This window comes from Anolis sagrei, chromosome 2 (genome assembly GCF_037176765.1).
Source record: "Anolis sagrei isolate rAnoSag1 chromosome 2, rAnoSag1.mat, whole genome shotgun sequence".
NCBI lineage: Eukaryota > Metazoa > Chordata > Lepidosauria > Squamata > Dactyloidae > Anolis > Anolis sagrei.
In genome coordinates this window covers 261887278-261906973 of record NC_090022.1, presented here as the reverse complement: position 1 = coordinate 261906973, position 19696 = coordinate 261887278, and the positions used below count along the sequence as shown (strand labels likewise).

General features: G+C 37.8%; 1 protein-coding gene across 2 annotated transcripts in view; it reads right to left on the bottom strand.

Moving 5' to 3' along the window:
* Positions 1–19696, bottom strand: part of MCCC2 (methylcrotonyl-CoA carboxylase subunit 2) — a 41530-nt gene that overhangs the window by 9556 nt on the left and 12278 nt on the right. For both annotated transcript variants that reach the window (XM_060761693.2, XM_060761694.2), the window contains 10 exons: positions 17338–17450; positions 12275–12388; positions 9949–10013; positions 9593–9692; positions 8699–8794; positions 4876–4948; positions 4571–4647; positions 2892–2958; positions 1380–1536; positions 716–830 (listed from right to left, as the gene is read on the bottom strand). In XM_060761693.2, coding sequence (XP_060617676.2) covers positions 716–830; positions 1380–1536; positions 2892–2958; positions 4571–4647; positions 4876–4948; positions 8699–8794; positions 9593–9692; positions 9949–10013; positions 12275–12388; positions 17338–17450 — 977 coding nt within the window. The remainder of the gene's footprint in view (positions 1–715; positions 831–1379; positions 1537–2891; positions 2959–4570; positions 4648–4875; positions 4949–8698; positions 8795–9592; positions 9693–9948; positions 10014–12274; positions 12389–17337; positions 17451–19696) is intronic.

Genomic DNA, 19696 nt, shown 5'->3' with positions numbered 1-19696 from the left:
ACCAATCAGGTAAACCACATGCTCTTAGCAAGGCAAAGAGAAGTGTCCTCTGAATAAATCTTTCTCAGAAAAACCTGTAAGGTGACCACAGAGCTGATGACACATGATCAAACACTAAAAAATGTGAAATATAACAGAGGAATACACTACAATGCTCATAGTCAAAAGAAGAATAGTAAAATAAAGACTTCAAAATAATATTCAGGAGATTCACTTCTAACAGTTGCCTTTTACTTTATTTGGATAACGTTATTTTTAATAAGTGTTTTAAAGTTGGATTTGTTTTTAAGGACTATATTTTTATGTTTACATGGCATTGAATTGTTGCCTGTATATGGAAGCTGCCTTGAGTCCCCTACAGGTTTGAGAACAGTGGGGTATAAATATGGCAAATAAATAAATAGTCTCTACTAACTTACAACAATTCTAGTTTTGCAAAGCACTTAGACGTAGGTAAATGTTGTTTTAAACCTGACTGGTTAGAGGCAGCCTGGGTTCTTAGCATTTGCCTGACTTATGAACAGTTGTACCTAAAAATCTATGGACACTTTAAAAACACATGTTTACAATCATAACATCTTCTGCTATGACTGAAATAAATGAGTGCCGTTACGCATGGAATATTAACTTCAACATTTCAAAAAAAAAACAATATAGGGCAGCACTGGGTGTGAGAAGTTCTGTAACCTATGGGTTAGCAGCAGAGAAGGCTTACCTGTTTTCCTTCCCTTGCTTTTTGGTCCTTGGCTATCGTAGCTAAAACCATTGCAGCTTGTTCTCCTCCCATGACTGAGATTCGAGCATTTGGCCACATATAAAGAAATCTTGGACTAGAAATGTAAACATTACATTAACACTACTGATAGAATTTTGCACCGTTTTCAAATTGTTTTATCTGACTGGGAGAGAGGCAGGGGCACAGTTTCCATGTTCTGTCTTTATTGTATCTCTAGCTAGTAAGAGGCAATTTTGTTTCAGTCTCAAGAGTTACCAAGCACATACAAAATGCCGTGTGTTTCATGTCACCAGAACCATAAAAACATCCAATTCAACAGGATATATGACACACAGAGAGAAAAGCATGGCCCTAATGTCTCCCTAGACCAGGCATGGGCAAACATGGGCCCTCCAGGTGTTTTGGAGTTCAACTCCCACAATTCTTTATACCCCATAGGCTGTTAGGAATCGTGGGAGTTGAACTCCAAAACACCCGGAGGGCCCAAATTTGCCCATGCTTACCTTAGACTAATTAATATATTTATGCAGGTACTTTCCAAGAAATAAAACCTGAATAGCATTGTCTCTATTAACTAAATGCAAACTCCAAATACCCATTACAAACTCAAAGCAAATAATAGTGCTTAGGGATACATACTGACCTATATGCTCTTCCACACATTCCATAATTTCCAGCACCATAGGATCCTCCAATAATAACTGTTATTTTAGGCACATTAGCACATGATACTGCAGTCACCATCTTGGCTCCATCTTTTGCTATTCCACCAGCCTCATACTCTTTGCCAACCATGAAACCTAACAACATTTTGGAAGAGAAGCAATACTACTGTGAATAAAATATTCCAGTAAATTTGTTGGTCCATTAACAAAATATATGTTGAGTATCTCTTACCCAAAATGGAGACCAGAAGTATTTGGGTTTTTTTTTTTAAAAAATTGCATATATGTATATATTGAGATATCTTAAAGATAAAATCAAGTCTAAACACGAAATTTATTTAGGTTCCACAAATACCTGATGCACATATTCTGAAGGCAATCTTACATGAAGTTTGCGTACATAGAACCATCGAAAAGCAGAGCTGTCACCACCTTAGCCTTCCATTTGGATAATATTGTACTTTGGAGTATTTTGAATTTTGGAATTCTGTATAAGGGATGCTCAACCTTTTACAGAAGTAACAACTTCTTGCCTCTACTGGACCTCAATTATATCACACATGATTATAATTGGCCTACTGTTTTGAGATAGTAATCAACATTAATCTCAAGTGTATTACTCAACTACAAGTAATTTTAACTATGTGTTGTCAAAGGTTTTCATGGCCAGAATCACTGGGTTGCTGTGAGTTTTCTGGGCTGTATGGCCATATTCCAGAAGCATTCTCACCTGACATTCCACCCACTTCTATGGCAGGCATTCTCAGCGGTTGGAAGTCTGTTCGAAACTAGGCAAGTGAGGTTTATACATCTGTGGAATGTCCAGGGTGGGAGAAAGAATTACTGTCTATTTGAGGCAAGTGTGGATGTTGCAAATGGCCACCTGGATTCACATTTAATGGCCTTGCAGCTTCACAACCTACCTGGTTGCTGCCTGGGAGGATCCTTTGTTGGGAGGTGTTAGCTGGCCCTGATTGATTCTTGTCAGGAATTCCCGTTTTTTGTGTGTTGCTCTTTATCAACTGTCCTGATTTTAAAGTTTTTTAATACTGGTAGCCAGAGTTTACCTAGTTTCCAACAGACCCCCCCAACCTCTGAGGATGCCTGCCATAGGTGTGGGTGAAAAATCGGGAACATGGCCATACAGCCCGGAAAACTCACAGCTATCCAATCTTAACTATCTTTGTAGATTTTAAGATTGTCTTCTTTTTATTAACTCATTATATAGAATCTAATTTTAAGTCATTTTATACATTAATAACAAAATCTATGACAACAATAGCCATCTCCACCTCCAACATCTACTAAGAATCTACTTTTCTAACTAGCCACAACACAAATATATATTTTAATAAATACTGGATGGAAATGAATGTATAACTGCTACCATGACATTTGGCTAAATAATGAATTTATACTTCCAAATAATGTATCATCTCTTGAATTTATATAACGTAGAATTACACATATCATAGCAATAATTTCATCACCTGTAATGTTTTGCAAGAAGATAATAGGGATATTTCTTTGACAACAAAGCTGAATAAAATGGGTGCCCTGTAAAGAAAATAAAAAAGAGGGTGAGAGATGAACCCATGTGTCAGGGGTACTTTGACCGTGCTTTTCATGAGTGGTAAGGGGTTGGACTAGATGGCCTACCTAAGTGGTCTCTTCCAAATCTATTATTCTATGACTCTATGAAATAACTGATGCACAGCTTATCTCAGTACTAAAATCTAAAGAATGCAAAAGCGCTCCAGCTGATGCACCTTTAGGAGGATGAGTATAAACTGAAGGATCAGCAGGGATCCTACCTGATTATGCACATCAGGTTGATGAACTAGTCATAACATTCACAAAGAAGCCAAATTAAATGGTCACAGAACTGTTGTCTTCTATATTTAAGTTAAAACAGACACTTTTTTCCATTTGCTTGCTAGAAATTACCTAATTAATCCATATATGTATTTTCCTAGTTGTAATAATACTCTTTTCTTAAAAACAATATAACAAAAAACCCTTGACCTAGTTGGTATTATATATTTGCTTAAACAGCTGATTTGTGAAACAGTTACCAATTCTTCAAGAAATAATAAAACTGTTTAAAGCAACGTTTAACACATACATATGTGAAAAATACGAAATTGTAGCAGCTGAGGTAACTGTTTGTTACTGTACTGAATGCTAGAAATAATACAATCACTGCTATGAGGTGCGACAACAAGTTAGACATTGAGAAAAGCTTTGACAACAGCAACACATGGTTAAAATGTGTAGGTAGCACTTTTAAATACTCAAAGTAATATAAAATTTCCACTCCCTGTCGGAGTGTGTGTGTGTGTGTGTGTGTGTGTTAGGCAACTAGTGGCCTGTAAATGTTGTTAACCCAAGGTCTGATATAATCTTGCAGCCACTATGAACAAGCAGACTGTTAAAAACATTTAACGTCATGATCACTAACATATTTTCTTAGTCTTATTATAACTGAATGAACAGATATCAGCTGTAGAGAAATGATCCATTTGCTCTAATTTTCTCTCACTAGATGAAGTTCATGTGCTTCCATAGGAAATTCCATAGGGAAAGTTCTACAATTATAAAAATATTGCAGTACTAGATGCCAAACCAAGTTTAGCGGAACAGCTTTGGATCCATAGCTGTCTTGTGTCTTGTTTCCCAACACGCTAAAGGTTTTGTCACATGAACTGTGTCAGCCATCCACCAAAGTCCAATGGTGTAGATCCAAGACAATGAAAGCTATGAGTTCTTCATACAGGTTGTAATTGCAGTACTTCACTAGTTGAGAAAACTATCAGTTTAGAAGGCCTTAAAGAGTGACTGGATAAATTCACCAAAGACAGACCTATACAAACTATTAGTCTCGATTCTAGATACTAGCCCAGTGTCAGAGGAAGTATGGGCCTCCATATCAGTTGCTGGGGAGCTTGAAAAGAAGGGTGCTATTGCATTCATGTTTTGCATGTGAGCTTCCAACAGTGAACTAGCTAATCACTGTGTGAACATAATCTTGGAAAAATAAGACTTTGGTGTCACTGAGCATGGATCTTCTTGTCTCTGCATTTGCCCTGTAGATTTCATTGCTTGATTTGCTTCTCGGAAGCAATGAAAATATTGCGGGCAAATATCCAATGACTTGTGTTATACTTGCCTTCTTTGCTGATTCTGAGAAAAGAACACCATTGTTCCCAATTATTCCCACTGGATATCCAAATATTCGAGCAAATCCTGAAGAATATGAAAAAATCAGAAGAATCGTTCACAGTGAAAGACTTCAGCATTGAAAGATTCCAGTATCTCCCATTTAAGTCAACAGTATAAGACTATGCAGTTTTTGATTATAATCATAATACTTTTTATAAAACATATTATGTGTCTTGCACAAATTATTATATAAAGCAAAGAAACAGACAAAGTGAATTAAAACAAAAGATACAGTGTAGAAAAAAATCATACCTGTGATTAATGTATCCCCATATAAAGCTTTAAATTCATCAAATTTACTTCCATCAACTATTCTAGCAATGACCTTAAGAAGAAAAACAAAGAATATCACTATTAATTCATATTGCTTGGAAACATTATTTTTCCAAACTCTGAAAGTATCTTTAAAAGCATAATGTTTTATAACAGTGTTTCTCAGCCTGGGGGGCGTCGAGGGGTCACCAAAGACCATAATAAAACACAGTATTTTCTGTTGGTCATGGGGGTTCTGTGTGGGAAGTCTGGCCCAATTCAACCCTTGGTGGGGTTCAGAATGCTCTTTGATTGTAGGTGAACTATAAATCCCAACAATTACAACTCCCAGATGTCAAGGTCTATTTTCCCCAAACTCCACCAGTGTTGACATTTGGGCATATTGAGGATTAGTGCCAAGTTTGGTCCAGATCCATCATTGTGTGAGTCCACAGTGCTTTCTGGATGTAAGTGAACTACAACTCCAAAACTCAAGGTCAATGCCCACCAAATCCTTACAGTATTTTCTGTTCGACATGGGAGTTCTATGTGCCAAGACTAGTTCAATTCCATCGCTGGTGGAGTTCAGAATGCACTTTGTGAACTATAAATCCCAGCAAGTACAACTTCCAAATGACAAAATCAATCCCCCCCCCCCCCCCACCAACCCCACCAGTATTCAAACTTGGGTGTATCAAATATGTGTGCCAAATTTTGTCCAGTGATTGAAAATACATCCTGCATATCAGATATTTACATCACGATTCATAACAGTAGCAAAATTACAGTTATGAAGTAGCAACGAAAATAATTTTAAGGTTTGGCGTCACCACAGCATGAGGAACTGTATTAATGGGTTGCGGCATTAGGAAGGTTGAGAAACACTGTTTTGTAAGGACTGTATATTTCAAGTCCAATCATCCAGCTCAAGTAGTATCAAGCTGTTAACTAGGTTTTAAATATTTATTGCATTATAACATTTTATAGCAAAATAATCTCAAGGCAGTTTACAAATAACATTAAAACAAATAAGACAGTTTAAAACAATATAAACAATTGAAGTGAGCTAAAACTATTGAGGTAAAAGATAAAAAAGTACACTATGAAAGATCAGGCATTAGGGATTAAGACATTCTTATGGGTTACAAGCCACTATATTTCATCTTGCCTCAGCAAAGGCAAGCACATTAATAATTTCATGTTGTTCCCATTTGGCTATGAATCTGAGGAAAGAAAATATATACTACAATAGTTTATAGGAAAGTTATGCAAGAGAACTTCTACAATGCTTGTAATATCAACATAAAAGGGCAACTTCAGTAGATCAAAAATGAAGAGCTGGACTTTAGATGTTGATTTAAAAAACAGGTTAGTCCTAGCTCTATTATATTTATAGTCATGGCATATTTTGATCATAAGTTTACTTATTATTTCAGAAACCAAAAGGGTAATAGGTTAATAGGAAAGTGGTTTTTATATGTGACATACAGAGAAACTCATTTCAAACTTTTGTAACATTTGCTTAGTTGTAAAACATAATAAGTTCATGGTGAATAATTCCAAAACTGAAGATTTACAAGAGAGGTTGCTGAACTATAGTCCTGCAGATGTTATTAGACTGCATCTCACGTCAGCTCTGGCTAATGGTAAAGAAGTCCGAGAAATCCTGCCCAACAATAATTGGTTATCAACTCTTTGCACACCCAATTTATAAGAACTATATATTAGTAGTGTGCAACTTGACAAAAACCCAACCCATTTGTGGCTCCCCCCACCCCCCACCCCATTCTGTTACTGGAAAGTTCCCAAAATTGAGAGGAGGAGGTTCTGTTTCATTCTGGTAAGATTTGGTCCATTGGCACTTGTTTCTCCGTCATTTTTTTGTCTATCAGCATGAAACCTACCTCACTTGAGGGCCACATTTACGACTGCAAGCCTGCCAAATTTCAGAACATTTCACCAAATCTACTGATTCTGGGGTTTTTTAAAAACCTTTTACCATAACATTTTAAAAAGAAATGAAAACCACAAGAGGAGGCGAATGGACACAGTCAACCAGGCCTCTGATTGGCTGAAAAAGAAAGTGAGAAACACAAAGAGAGAAAAACCTCAACTCGCATCATGCCGCAGGAAGGAGCACAGAGGCTCCTTCAATGCCTGCACCTCACAAAGTGTTGATGGGAAAATGAGTTCCCATTTACCTCAAGCTGGCACTGGAAGAGGGTAGGCTTAGGAATGGATGGAGGAGGCTGCTGGGGAAGAAAGAAGAGGAGGAGCTGCAGGCGCCAGTTGAGGCTAATCGCACACCACCTCTACCTAAGGTAGATTGCCGCTCAGCCCCAATTAGCCAAAAAGATCCGGCTGCTATGATACATATTGGCCAAGACTTTGGCTGCCCCCCGCCAGGACCATTTGCTGGGATTCGGAGACGAATCCTCCAGATAGGGTACACCAAAATGATATTGTGCACATTCCTATTATATATAGTAAAATTATTATAAATATTTCACATACTTCTAATAAAAAAGGGTCTCTTTGCATGCTATATGATGTCTATTTCACAGTTCCCCAACCTCCAGAAGAAATGGGACAAGGAGAACATCAAGACATAGCAAGAGAGTAATCCAGCTGACATGGAGCTATATTACAATGAAAACAATCGAAACTAAATGTATGCAATCTGTCCTCCATATCCACAAATTCTGCATCCACAAATTCTACAACCCAAAGCTTGAATATATTCCACATTTTTTTTTAAAAAAAGCACACCTTGATTTGGGCATTTTATACAAAGGGCAGTATCCACTTACTTTGGTATCCACAGTATGGTCCTGAAACCAAACACAAATAGATACCAAGGGCCCATGGTACAGTATATTTTCCATAACTTGTTAACATTTCAGTAGCTTTCTAAAGCATGAATACATGGAAAATTTAAAGTGCTTTCTAACTAAGTGTTGTTGTTTTTTGCAGGAAAACATGACAAATCCAGCAATAAACCAAACAGTTTTATCAGTCTATCAAATTTCCTTCCTCAGTGCATATTATGATTGCTTTTTTTTACTGTCTGGGAAAACTAAAAAATCTAGGATTCCTCTAAGTATTTACCTATTCAACAGCAGCCTGAGGTAATGTAGAATTATTCTTGCAAGCACTAGTCCCTGGAGGCATGACTATATCAATCTGAAGTTTCTGCATCTTGTGGGTGTTCTGTTAATGTCTGGCTTAATGTTTACAATCAATGGCCAAGTATTAAAACTCTTTGCGTAAATAACAGGTTGGGCCAATATGTCAAGTTTGCTGTGTGCCAAAGGGGAACAGATTTTGTTTAGCCTGGATTTTCAAAGGCTGAAGCTGAAATGTTTGCCTAATCACATTACACACCACTGCAAGACTCAAGAAATTGTATCAACAGACTGGACAAAATTTTGAAGAAATAGTTAAACAAGAGCTGCTTATGAAACTGTTGTGACAGAGCCAGTTCTACCATTAGGTATCCAGTCCTCAGCTTTAATGAATTGGGGACAAAAGATGCACTGCTTCCAAAGAAACTGAACTTCCTCCTCACATTCCTGCTAAACCTGGTGACTATCTTTCCAAAATTTCATATATTGGAAAGTATCTGCCAAATACTTCTCTTCCTTTTCCCTAGGTCTTGATAAATTTTATATTTAAAGTTCCTATATATCAATCTATTCTACAGATAAGCTAAGACACAAAGATTGGATTTCAATAGTATAATTACTATACCCTACTAATATTTTAGCAACAAATATTGGAAATACTTGCAGGAATTAAAAACTCATCTTCTTTGGCTTTTTACCTCTTTGACATCAAAATTTCTTTTTAGCTGCTCTCCAACTATCCCATAGATTTCATCGGGAGGAAACAAAGGCTCCTCTGAAGGTTCTACTGTCACCTACAACAATTTAAAAGTACAATCAAAACACATGAGAAACAGAAAAACCTTCAACATTTTCCATACATTCCTTTCAGCTTCCAGTTTCATTCTAGACTCTATAACCAGCTCAGGTTCAAATATGTAGAATTACAACTCATTTAGCATTACCTTCTAAACTTTACTTCAATTTTTTTTAAAAATATTCTCTTCCACAAAGTGTGTCCTTCAAAACTAACAATGGTTCCAGGCTAAGTGACTGAAATGGGATATAATATATGTGCTCCCCTTGCCTTCTTATCTATCCAATATCAGCATTATATGCAATCATCACCAAATCAAGTAGTGGTGAAATAAGCATGCCTCAAAACTTTCAAAGGGACAGGAGCGGGAAGAATTGGAAAACCATGGGAGGTTTCTCGTCAGCATAGAAGAAAGGCTACTAAGGAAGTGGAACAGCAATGAAGTGGAACCTTAAAGCCATTAAGAGACAGGGGAGTGTTTCTGTGATGAATGGAGTGCATTGATTTGTGACAAGATACAAGTGAAAGAAAAGGGTTTAGGGGTAATCCGGGTCCTTGCATGTTAGCTATGTCAGGTATTTGTACATAATCATTTAATTTTGGGATGACCTTCACATTCATGGGGGAAAATGTGGAGAAAATATATCAAGAGGTGATCTGGGGAAATTGGTCTTTAAAATGGGTCATAGATTTGTGGGCTTAAAGAAATGTTTCCCTTCAAGACTCTACTCCATATAAGGAGGATGTACATCATTTAATATTTATTTTTATCTCCCATGAAAACAAATATACTCACATCAATTTTCTTCTGGTAATTCAAACTTCGCACCACTTTTCTAGCCAAATGGAGTGCATGGTTATCATCCAAAGCGTAATGATCAGTTACACCAGATTTTCTGCACAGATGTAAAGCTTTAATACGTATTGCATGTTAACAAGGGAAACATTTCTATTTCGTATTCAGTGGTCAAATATTGTTGGAGAAAACGGACTATCTGCTCATATTAACCTGAATACCTAGAGCCCCAACAAAGCTCATTTCAGGAAAAAGGGACAAACACCTCACATAGATACAGACCAAAATTATATATTAATATTAATAACCATATTGGAGCTGCAGTGTAATTTATACTCAGATCTACTTAATTTTACCTGCAGTGAAGATCAGCACCTCCAAGATCTTCAGCTGATACTTCCTCCCCAGTTGCTGCTTTAACCTAAAGTATTAAAAGCAAAGCTTTGGTCAAAGCCAAATCTTTGAAGAAAAATCTGGAATAATTACTCTAAGACAGTGGTTCCCAACCTGTGGTCTGTGGACCACCAGTGTTCCCAAAGAACTAAAATATGGTCCGCGGCTTCACAGTTATGACATCGTTGTAACAAGAGTGACTGGTCTTGTGGAACCATCTTATAATACTGAGGCAATGGGAATGTCAGGAGTGGAGAGGCTGACCACATACAAAAGGTGCGACAACAAGCCTCCTGACTGCTACTTTTCCTCCTCCTCCCTCCCCCTGAGTAGAGCCATTCCATGTGATGCCTGGAAGTGGGGGCGCCTTGGCATTTTCATTTTTAGGCCTGTTCCTGGAGTTATTTGGGATACTGATTCAGAAAACTGCATTGGACCACATCAGCTCTAGATTATTAAATATGGTTTTCTGTGGGCAAGTAGATGGCGACTACTGGATGACATGTTCTGTATCAGAAACTAGAGTTGATCTGGTCTATCCAATACAATTTTCTGAATCAACACCCCAAATAACCAAACCAAATTGACTAAAAACTGATATTGGAGAGTGGTCCCTGGTTAAAGTGGTCCCTGGTCAAAAAAGGTTGTGAATCACTGCTCTAAGATATGCTAGTATTCATAAAATGATGTTAATAAATGGCTGTCTATCTTCATTTCATATTCCCTTAAAAAGGTATTATCTCAAAACCAACTTATACACAAAAAAGTTCCTGATTTTGAAAAGGATATTATACTTACAACCAATCTATACACTCTGACTCTCTAAAGTTGCATAATTAGTACCCAAAATTCAAACAGGAAATTTAAGGAGAAGATTAATTAACGCTAAATTACAAAGTGTCGTCATCTTGAGGATGTTATTGATTTTCTATGTCTGCTTTTGCTGATTACTTTGTACCAGAAAACTATTCCTGACACAGAAAAACATTGCCCGAATTAAAGACTCTCTGATATACAGTGACATACAAACTTCCATGGAATTTGAAAAATGTTAAGTCTCTTCTGAATATTCTGATTTTGCTGGTAAACAATGAAAGCAAGAGAAGTGACAGTTCAACCCAATCTGGTTTGTGCCAGGAAGAACACAGTCATGTTAAGTTTTGCCCTTTATGCAGAACAAAGGGAAGGGAACAGAACATCCAAACCATTCCAGACTTCACTAGCTTCTCTTCATTGATGGGGAAACAATGTGGGACAGGGATTTATAGGCATCTGCTGCCGAGTAACCGGTACTGATTCACAAGAAGATACACACAAGCAGGCAGGAAGCTAAGTGGAAAAAATGCACACCATTTGATCATAGTTTGAATGAGCTTCATTGGATCAGACCAATTTCCTGAGTTCATAGACCAAGTGGAACTGGGGGACAGTTCCAAAAATAGGAGCATTCATTTTCTTTCATTCATATGCAAGAGAAGAATGGGAAAAGAGAGATTGGGAGTTCATTTCTGATCATCTAAACCAGTGGTTCACAACCTGTGGGTCCCCAGGTGTTTTGGCCTACAACTCCCAGAAATCCCAACCATTATACTAGCTCTTAGGATATCTGGGAATTGAAAGCCAAAACATCTGGGGACCCACAGGTTGAGAACTACTGATCTAAACAAAGTGAGAGGAAGATTGCTGGTGCTCCATAAACTTTAGCCAATAACTTCCTTTGGCCTCACCCATCACATGCAATGAAAATGTATTGACAGAATTACTCAAAACATCGGCATAACAGAAGACATCCTATGCCTGACTTAAGTCATAGTAGAGCTTTTTAAAACATGCCTTTACATACTTGCTCTGTTTTACCACTGATCATTATCTTACGGAAAATCCATTATGTAAAAACAAGGACTTTAAAAAATGCAAGTGATGTTTGGTTCCAGAAATCAACGCACTCCAATGCTAGCATCCTCCCCAAGATCAGCAGATTTCCTGTGAAGTCATAGCCATGTAACTAGGTGCAACAACTGAAGGGCTGGAGAATGCAGAGAACAGCACTAGCAATAACACACAGAAAAAGAAAAGGAAAGAGCTTTTCTGTCTGCCTGGTCCATGATTCCAATATTTAACAAATTGTGATGTATGACTTGGAGAGGGGGGAGGTGTTAGTAAATCAGACAGATTTTCTTTCTCACAGAAAACTAACATCTGTCAGAAATCTGTAAAGCACTTATAAAGCTTTTAATTAAAACAAAAGAGGAAATGCTTCTATATTTTATTTAAATATCACACACTTACCAAAGGAGGACCTCCCAAGAAAATTGTTCCTTGCCTGCCAACGATTATGCTTTCATCAGCCATGGCAGGGACATAGGCTCCTCCTGCTGTGCATGAACCCATAACCACTGCTATCTGAGAAAATAAACAGAATCCGGAATTAAGAAAATGTTACTTGTTTATGTGCAATTTCACTGATTTTAATCCAATGGCCTAATGTGCAACATTTCCCCTTTGTTCTTACATCGACATCAAATTTCTAAACTATTTAGAAAATGATAAGTATAAGGGTTAATTTTACTTATAATGTTGCACTATTCATCATACCGCACTTCCAGATATAAAACATTTTAATCACTTTATCTTCTTGGAAATTTTAATGGTTTATTTGGTTTGTTTATTTAACAATAGGACTCTAAGGGACTTTTATCTTGGATGGTTATTTTATATCTATGTGTAATTGTTTTTGCAAACCACCTTGGGTCTTCGGAGAACAGCAATATAGAAATGTCCCAAATAAATAAATAAGATTCAAGATATGGCTTAGTTCTCATTTGCCAGCTCCCGGAAGACAACAATCCAGTGATTTATCACATCCCTGCCAAAGAAAGTCATCAGATCTGTCAATCTGTTTCTGTTAGAGTACATGCCTAGAAGGAACATGTATGCAAATAGGATACTGCAGAACAACTGTGGACAATGCAGGATCCAAGGCCATATGCTAAGCCCTAACACTCCTCTAGGCTTCCTAACTGCTCTTTTATAGACCTACCAACCTCTCCTAAAGCCTTTTCTTCCCAGAGAAGAAATTTGCTTCCTAAACAGATTGCAGCCCTTCTCTACATGGTTTAACACCAGAAAAATACCCAAACAGTATACTCTGAACCACTTATTGGGGGATTTTTATGTGAAAATGAGCTCTACAAACAAATCCAAAAGTGGATTCAGGACCATTTGGGGGGGGGGGGGCATATTTAGTCAATTCTTACAATCTCCAGATGGGCCCAGGGAAGAAAACTGGCCCTCAGAATTCATAGAGGTTACCCAGTCCCACTAAGGAACTCATCAATTTTCCAGTACAAGTGGCTCAAGTGCTGTTGAGATAACCGTGAACTAACATCTAAACCCAATACCATGATAGTCAGCTTTTTAACATTCCAGCACAGCTGCAAAATATGCAGACAAATGTCTTTAGCTGTGAAACAAACCGGCACCAGGCTAAACATTTTTCTGCAGTAACTGGAATGTCAACTGTGCGCTTGATAAATGTTCAGCACTTCACTTTAATTAAAAATTCACAGGAGGAGGAAACATCCTTGCAGGTTACGGCAAGGGCAAGAAAAAAAATGCAAAGTGGCATGAGCTTTTTAGAATTAGGTTCTTGTGGGTTTTTTCGGGCTATAGAGCCATGTTCTAGAGGCATTTCTCCTGACGTTTCGCCTGCATCTATGGCAAGCATCCTCAGAGGTTGAGAAGGTCTGTTGGAGTCCAACAGACCTTCTCAACCTCTGAGGATGCTTGCCATAGATGCAGGCGAAACGTCAGGAGAAATGCCTCTAGAACATGGCTCTATAGCCCGAAAAAACCCACAAGAACCTAGTGATTCCAGCCATGAAAGCCTTCGACAATACTTTTTAGAACTGTTTGAAAAGACATGTCTCAGCCAAAAGTATATCTCTTTTTTCCCTTTCCCTCTCATATAATACTAACATATCAAAAAATAAGGTTGATATTCATTTCTCATTCTTTGAGCTCTACTGTTGCTATATTTTGCATCTTGCTATTTTCGTGACTGGTTTCATTATTGAGTTCAGGAGGAATTTTGGCAACTCCTCTACTTTATTGTCTTGTTTTCCTATTTTCTGTGAATGCTCCACAGAAATATTTTATTAGATTGGAGCTTTTAAGTGAAATGAAGGGGTCTTTGGTCCAGTGGATCCAAAGTGGCCAGTGCCCAACTCAATCCCCTAATGCAGAAAGTGCTGTTCCACAGTCCTCTATCAGTGTTAGTTCTATACTTCTGGAGCTTTCTGTAGATGTAGCTGTTGGTGAAACATATTCTCTCAATGGGACACTTCCTCCTCATCCTCACCTCACTAAAAATCGGCAGATCTTTTGATTAAGCTTGTTCCATCACACATCTGGGAAGGGAACTGGATTCCACAAAAACTATTCCAAATAAAAAATATTTACCTTGAACATGTCACAATGCAATTAGTTTTGCTACAATAAATTCACACAGCTACCTAGTTGAAATCTATTTGGCATCCAGTTGATAAGCAGTTGTCTTTCTCCAATGCAGAAATGAAAACTGTTCAACCATTCAGACACTGTTTGACTGCAAATCCAAGAAGTCCTAGCTATTATAGGCAAAGAAGAGGAATGCTAGGAGCTGCAATCTAACAACGCCTAGAGGACTGCATGATTCCCACTCCTGCTCTAATGTCTTTTAAGAATTATCAAGGGGTTATTCTTAAAACCTTTCATGAAACAATCCAACTTGTTTTTTAAATTAAGTCTTCAGAGAGGCACATGGTTCTTGCCTAAAACCTATACTAAGAGAGAGAAATACTATCCCAGCTGAAGCACTCAGACCACTAAACGGCAAATGGAAAGCACAACATGCTCAACATAGGTAAAGTAAAGGTAAAGGTTTCCCCTTGACATTAAGTTTAGTCATGTCCGACTCTGGGGGGTGGGGCTCATCTACATTTCTAATCCAAAGAGCCGGTGTTGTCCAGTGTTGTCTGTAGATGCCTCCAAGGTCATGTGGCTGGCATGACTGCATGTAGCACCGTTACCTTCATGCAGAAGCAGTACCTATTAATGTACTCCCACTTGCATGTTTTGAACTGCTAAGTTGGCAGAACCTAACAGCGGAAGCTCACCCCGCTGTTTTCGAACCACCAACCTTTCAGTGAGCAAGTTCAGCAGCTCTGTGGTTTAACCCACTGCGCCACTGGATACTGAAAGTACTTTTCATACAAGTACTGAAAAAATGTGGAGACAGCTTGAGAAAACAACAATGAAGCATTTTCTTTAAAAAATGTAATCTTCCACACTGCTATCTCAATCATTTTTTTTAAAGCACATTTGGCAATTATGCTTCATCATTAACTGAACAAGCCTGCATTGTATCCATTATGCCTACTGAAGACACATATAGAATGTCATAGGAGCATATTCATGTCAACATTTATGTCACAGAGCTCTTCATTTGGAAAAAACAAATCGTTCTCTCCATGTTTTAATGTCAACCATTGAGAAACACCTATTTGCTCATCTATATATAAATCTATCTTGTTTTGGAGGAAATATATCCTTTTATTATGTTCCCCCTTTAATAATATAAATTCAGACTGCCAATACAAATTGGAAATTACATGTGGGGGAAAGCATGTAGTAATATAGTAATTAGGGAACCCTAATTACTATATAAGATATGTTCAGAAAAGAAAAAAAATACAGATGTATGTAAAGTTAATAGTCATTGCATGCTGGAAGCATGCTTGCCATCTTGTGGTTACACATGTCTGTTCTTTTCCTGACTCCAGCACAGGGAAAACCAGTTTGTAGCAAAAATGATACAAGGACTGACTGGCCAGTGCCTGTTCGTTGCAAAAAGCAGTTTTATAACTAAAAATATTTTTAAAGAAAATACACACACACAAAAGCTTTTGGTGGCATAAAATCTACTATTATTTTGATTCAGTTTCTTAAAAAACAATCGGTTTTTAAAAAGGGAAAGTGACAGCAACTAATCAATTTAAAATCAAAGGCAAGTACTCTTTCGACTGCAGTATAAAAGGCATGAGACTGTCCTGCTTATTTTGCTAAAGAAAAAAATCATATTAACTCCGTTTCTCCGGTACCTCACTGCACAAAGTTAGTAACGATGGACTGGGACCTGGCATTTAGGCCAAGAAGCAACAAATGACATCCTTGCTACAAGAAATACGTGAAACCATAATCTGAACAGAATAACCTAAGAGTTTAACACCAATTACTGTAGTTTTCTACCCATCCAAAGGATTCCTAGGGTTTGAAGTTCAATAAGGCATCAGATTGCTCTGGCTAAGAATGTTTAAATTCCCCTTCAATTGGAGAAATGGCAAATGAAGTGGAAATAGAGCACTATAATTATTTAATATGAATAGGCCCCTGGTTAAGGTATTAGTTTAATGAATAGCTATTCAGTAACACTTAAACACATTTAAACATCTCAAACCACATTAAATTAGTATGGTTTTAATTAACTATTACAAGTGAAAGAAAACAATTATCATTAAACTATGCTTCTTTGTTAATTTAATCACTAATTAGACTGAAGAAAAACAAAAAATCTAATAATTCCAATGAGAAGCCAGTTAAAACTTTAATAGATCACCTGCATTTCTATGCATGCCCTCCGGAGAATTTGTCGCACTTTGAAAAATGTGAGGCTCACTCCTAAGTAAGTGTGCATAGGTTTGTGTCGTGACTCATTTAAATATTGCCACCACAATTGGAGAAGTGTTTCAAACTTGGTATTAAATTCAGCAATAGAATTCAAATCAACTGGGGGGGGGGGGAGTCCATAATATCTGTACTTACACAATCTCGATAATTACAAAGCAGCCTTATAGAAAATAAAGAAACTTGCAATCCTATCATTACTGTATTTTCCTATATTAAACATTTGTGCTATGGGAGGCATCCACTAAAACCTTTAATGCTGCTACTAATTTCCTCTGAAGTATGGGGATGGGTAAAATTCAGCCCTTGAGATGCTGCACTGCAAGTCTTGTCAATCTGGCCGAGGACAGTAAATGAAAAGGAATCTTACCAAAAAGCAGAGAGGAAGTAGCCACAAACCATCCTTTTGAATGCAGATGCTCAAATTGGGTATGTTATTTATAAATCACTGGGAATCATGACTGCTTCACCACAACAAAGAGTATTTGTGCACAGGTATACACACACATCCATACAATTAGTACACAATTTCAGATGCTATATGAGCACTCCAGAAATTCTCAGTTCCTATATACTTGTTGGCAGTATAAATTTCACTTTATTTCTACTTTTTTCCTAAGAAATATTACCTGTGGAATGTTTCGTGAGGACATGACTGCTTGGTTATAGAAAATCCTTCCAAAATGATCACGGTCTGGAAACACCTCTGCTTGGCGAGGCAAGTTTGCACCTCCAGAGTCAACTAAGTTAAAATAAAGAGTGAATTGTGTAAACATCACTTGAAAACATCATCCTTTAAAGGGAGGGCATTGAGGCAACTCAGACTAGCAGAGGTGGTGTGGGAGAACTATTGCCTTCTTCCCTTTCCCAAAGCACATGATCTTCTGTAGTTGGAGCAGTAATACAAACAATAGCCACAAAAAGACAATCCTTTCGCATGAAGTGTTCTGCTCCTTCTATTCAGAGTCCTCTGTCCAAGTCAGTTTCACTGTTATCCTTAGAAATGAAGGAAATAGTGAAAGAGATCCAAAGCCCAATAAAAGAAAATCAAGCAATTATACTGTGGCCATGCATGTTTTAATTACATTCATCTGCCAACATGATTTGTCAGGCCCTTTTCTAATAAATAATAAAATAACATATCTTGCTATATGAGCTACTACAATTGTTCTATAATCATTTTCACTATCCTGTTCTGCATAGTAACACGTATGTAAAGTGTACAAAATTGAACATTCTATATCTTTAAGATACTTTAACCATTTTGAGGACAGAAACACAAATATAACCTGAATTGATTTAAGTAGCAACTCTAAGTTCATTAGCCAACAGGCATACAACCATGAAAACAAACTAATATCATATTGAGATATCATTAAAATAAAATTAAACTGATAAGTTAACTGATAATAAAAACATGCAGAATAAGTCTGAGGTTATATCTTGTCATCTGACAGGTTAAACATTTCTCTCCTTATCAGGGCTAACTTGACATACCTGGCTGTCATACTGGACACATAATAAAAAGCTCCCACTAATAAAAATGGCAGAGTTTTTTTTTAAGAGATAGCATCTCTAACATGAACAGTAAAAGGATCAAGGTAAATGCAAAGAGAATTCCAGAATTTCAGTAGCACAGCAAACCAGTTTGCATCAACCATTGTTTACTACGCAAAACATGATCTTAAATCTGAAACCATTAAAAGAGAATCTCTAGATCAGTGGTTTTCAACCTGTGGGTCCCCATGTGTTTTGGTCTACGACTCCCAGAAATCCCAGCCAGTTTATCAGCTGTTAAAATTTCTAGGGGTTGAAGGTCAAAGCATCTGAGGACCCACAGGCTGAGAACCACTGCTCTAGATATTCTGGGAATATACCTCTTTATTGTCCATAAAGATGGCCAATGGTGAACACCTCAAAGGCCACTGACTCCCTGCCAAGTTCTAAAATGAACAAAATGTAATTTAAAATAATTGGTCTTCTACTCGCAGAACTCTGCTTTAAAAGTTCAACCATTTATTTGATGCAGCATCTTCTGGAGACAAAGTGACTGGCATACATGAACAGATAAGCAATTCAGACATCATTCGAAGCTCTAGTTGAGTCTGAAGGACTCCTACAAATGAACTTTCCTATTGTAGGTTGCTTTGTTGCTCATTCGTTCAGTCGTCTCCGACTCTTCGTGACCTCATGGACCAGCCCACGCCAGAGCTCCCTGTCGGCCGTCACCACCCCCAGCTCCTTCAAGGTCAATCCAGTCACTTCAAGGATGCCATCCATCCATCTTGCCCTTGGTCGGCCCCTCTTCCTTTTACCTTCCACTTTCCCCAGCATAATTGTCTTCTCTAGGCTTTGCTGTCTCCTCATGATGTGGCCAAAGTACTTCAACTTTGTCTCTAGTATCCTTCCCTCCAATGAGCAGCCGGGCTTTATTTCCTGGAGGATGGACTGGTTGGATCTTCTCGCAGTCCAAGGCACTCTCAGAACTTTCCTCCAACACCACAGCTCAAAAGCATCTATCTTCCTTCACTCAGCCTTCCCTAAGGTCCAGCTCTCACATCCGTAGGTTACTACAGGGAATACCATGGCTTTGACTAGGCGGATCTTTGTTGCCAGTCTGATGTCTCTACTCTTTAATATTTTATCGAGATTGGACATTGTTCTCCTCCCAAGAAGTAAGCGTCTTCTGATTTCCTGGCTACAGTCTGCATCTGCAGTAATCAGTATTGTAGGTTGCTAGTTATCTGCAAGTCATATTTTCTCAGTTCAAACATCAGGGCATCTTTCTTTAAGTCACTGAGTAAAAAAGCTCAATAAAGGAACATGAAAGTCACTGCAGACTAATTCAACGTAAAAAGTCAGCTATAGCAGAGCACCCGATGGCTGATCTGGACACCGCATATTAATTGAGAACACAGCAATGCTGGACCACTCTAACAACTACCATGTCAGACAACACAGAGAAGCCAATGAAATCCACAAGCATGG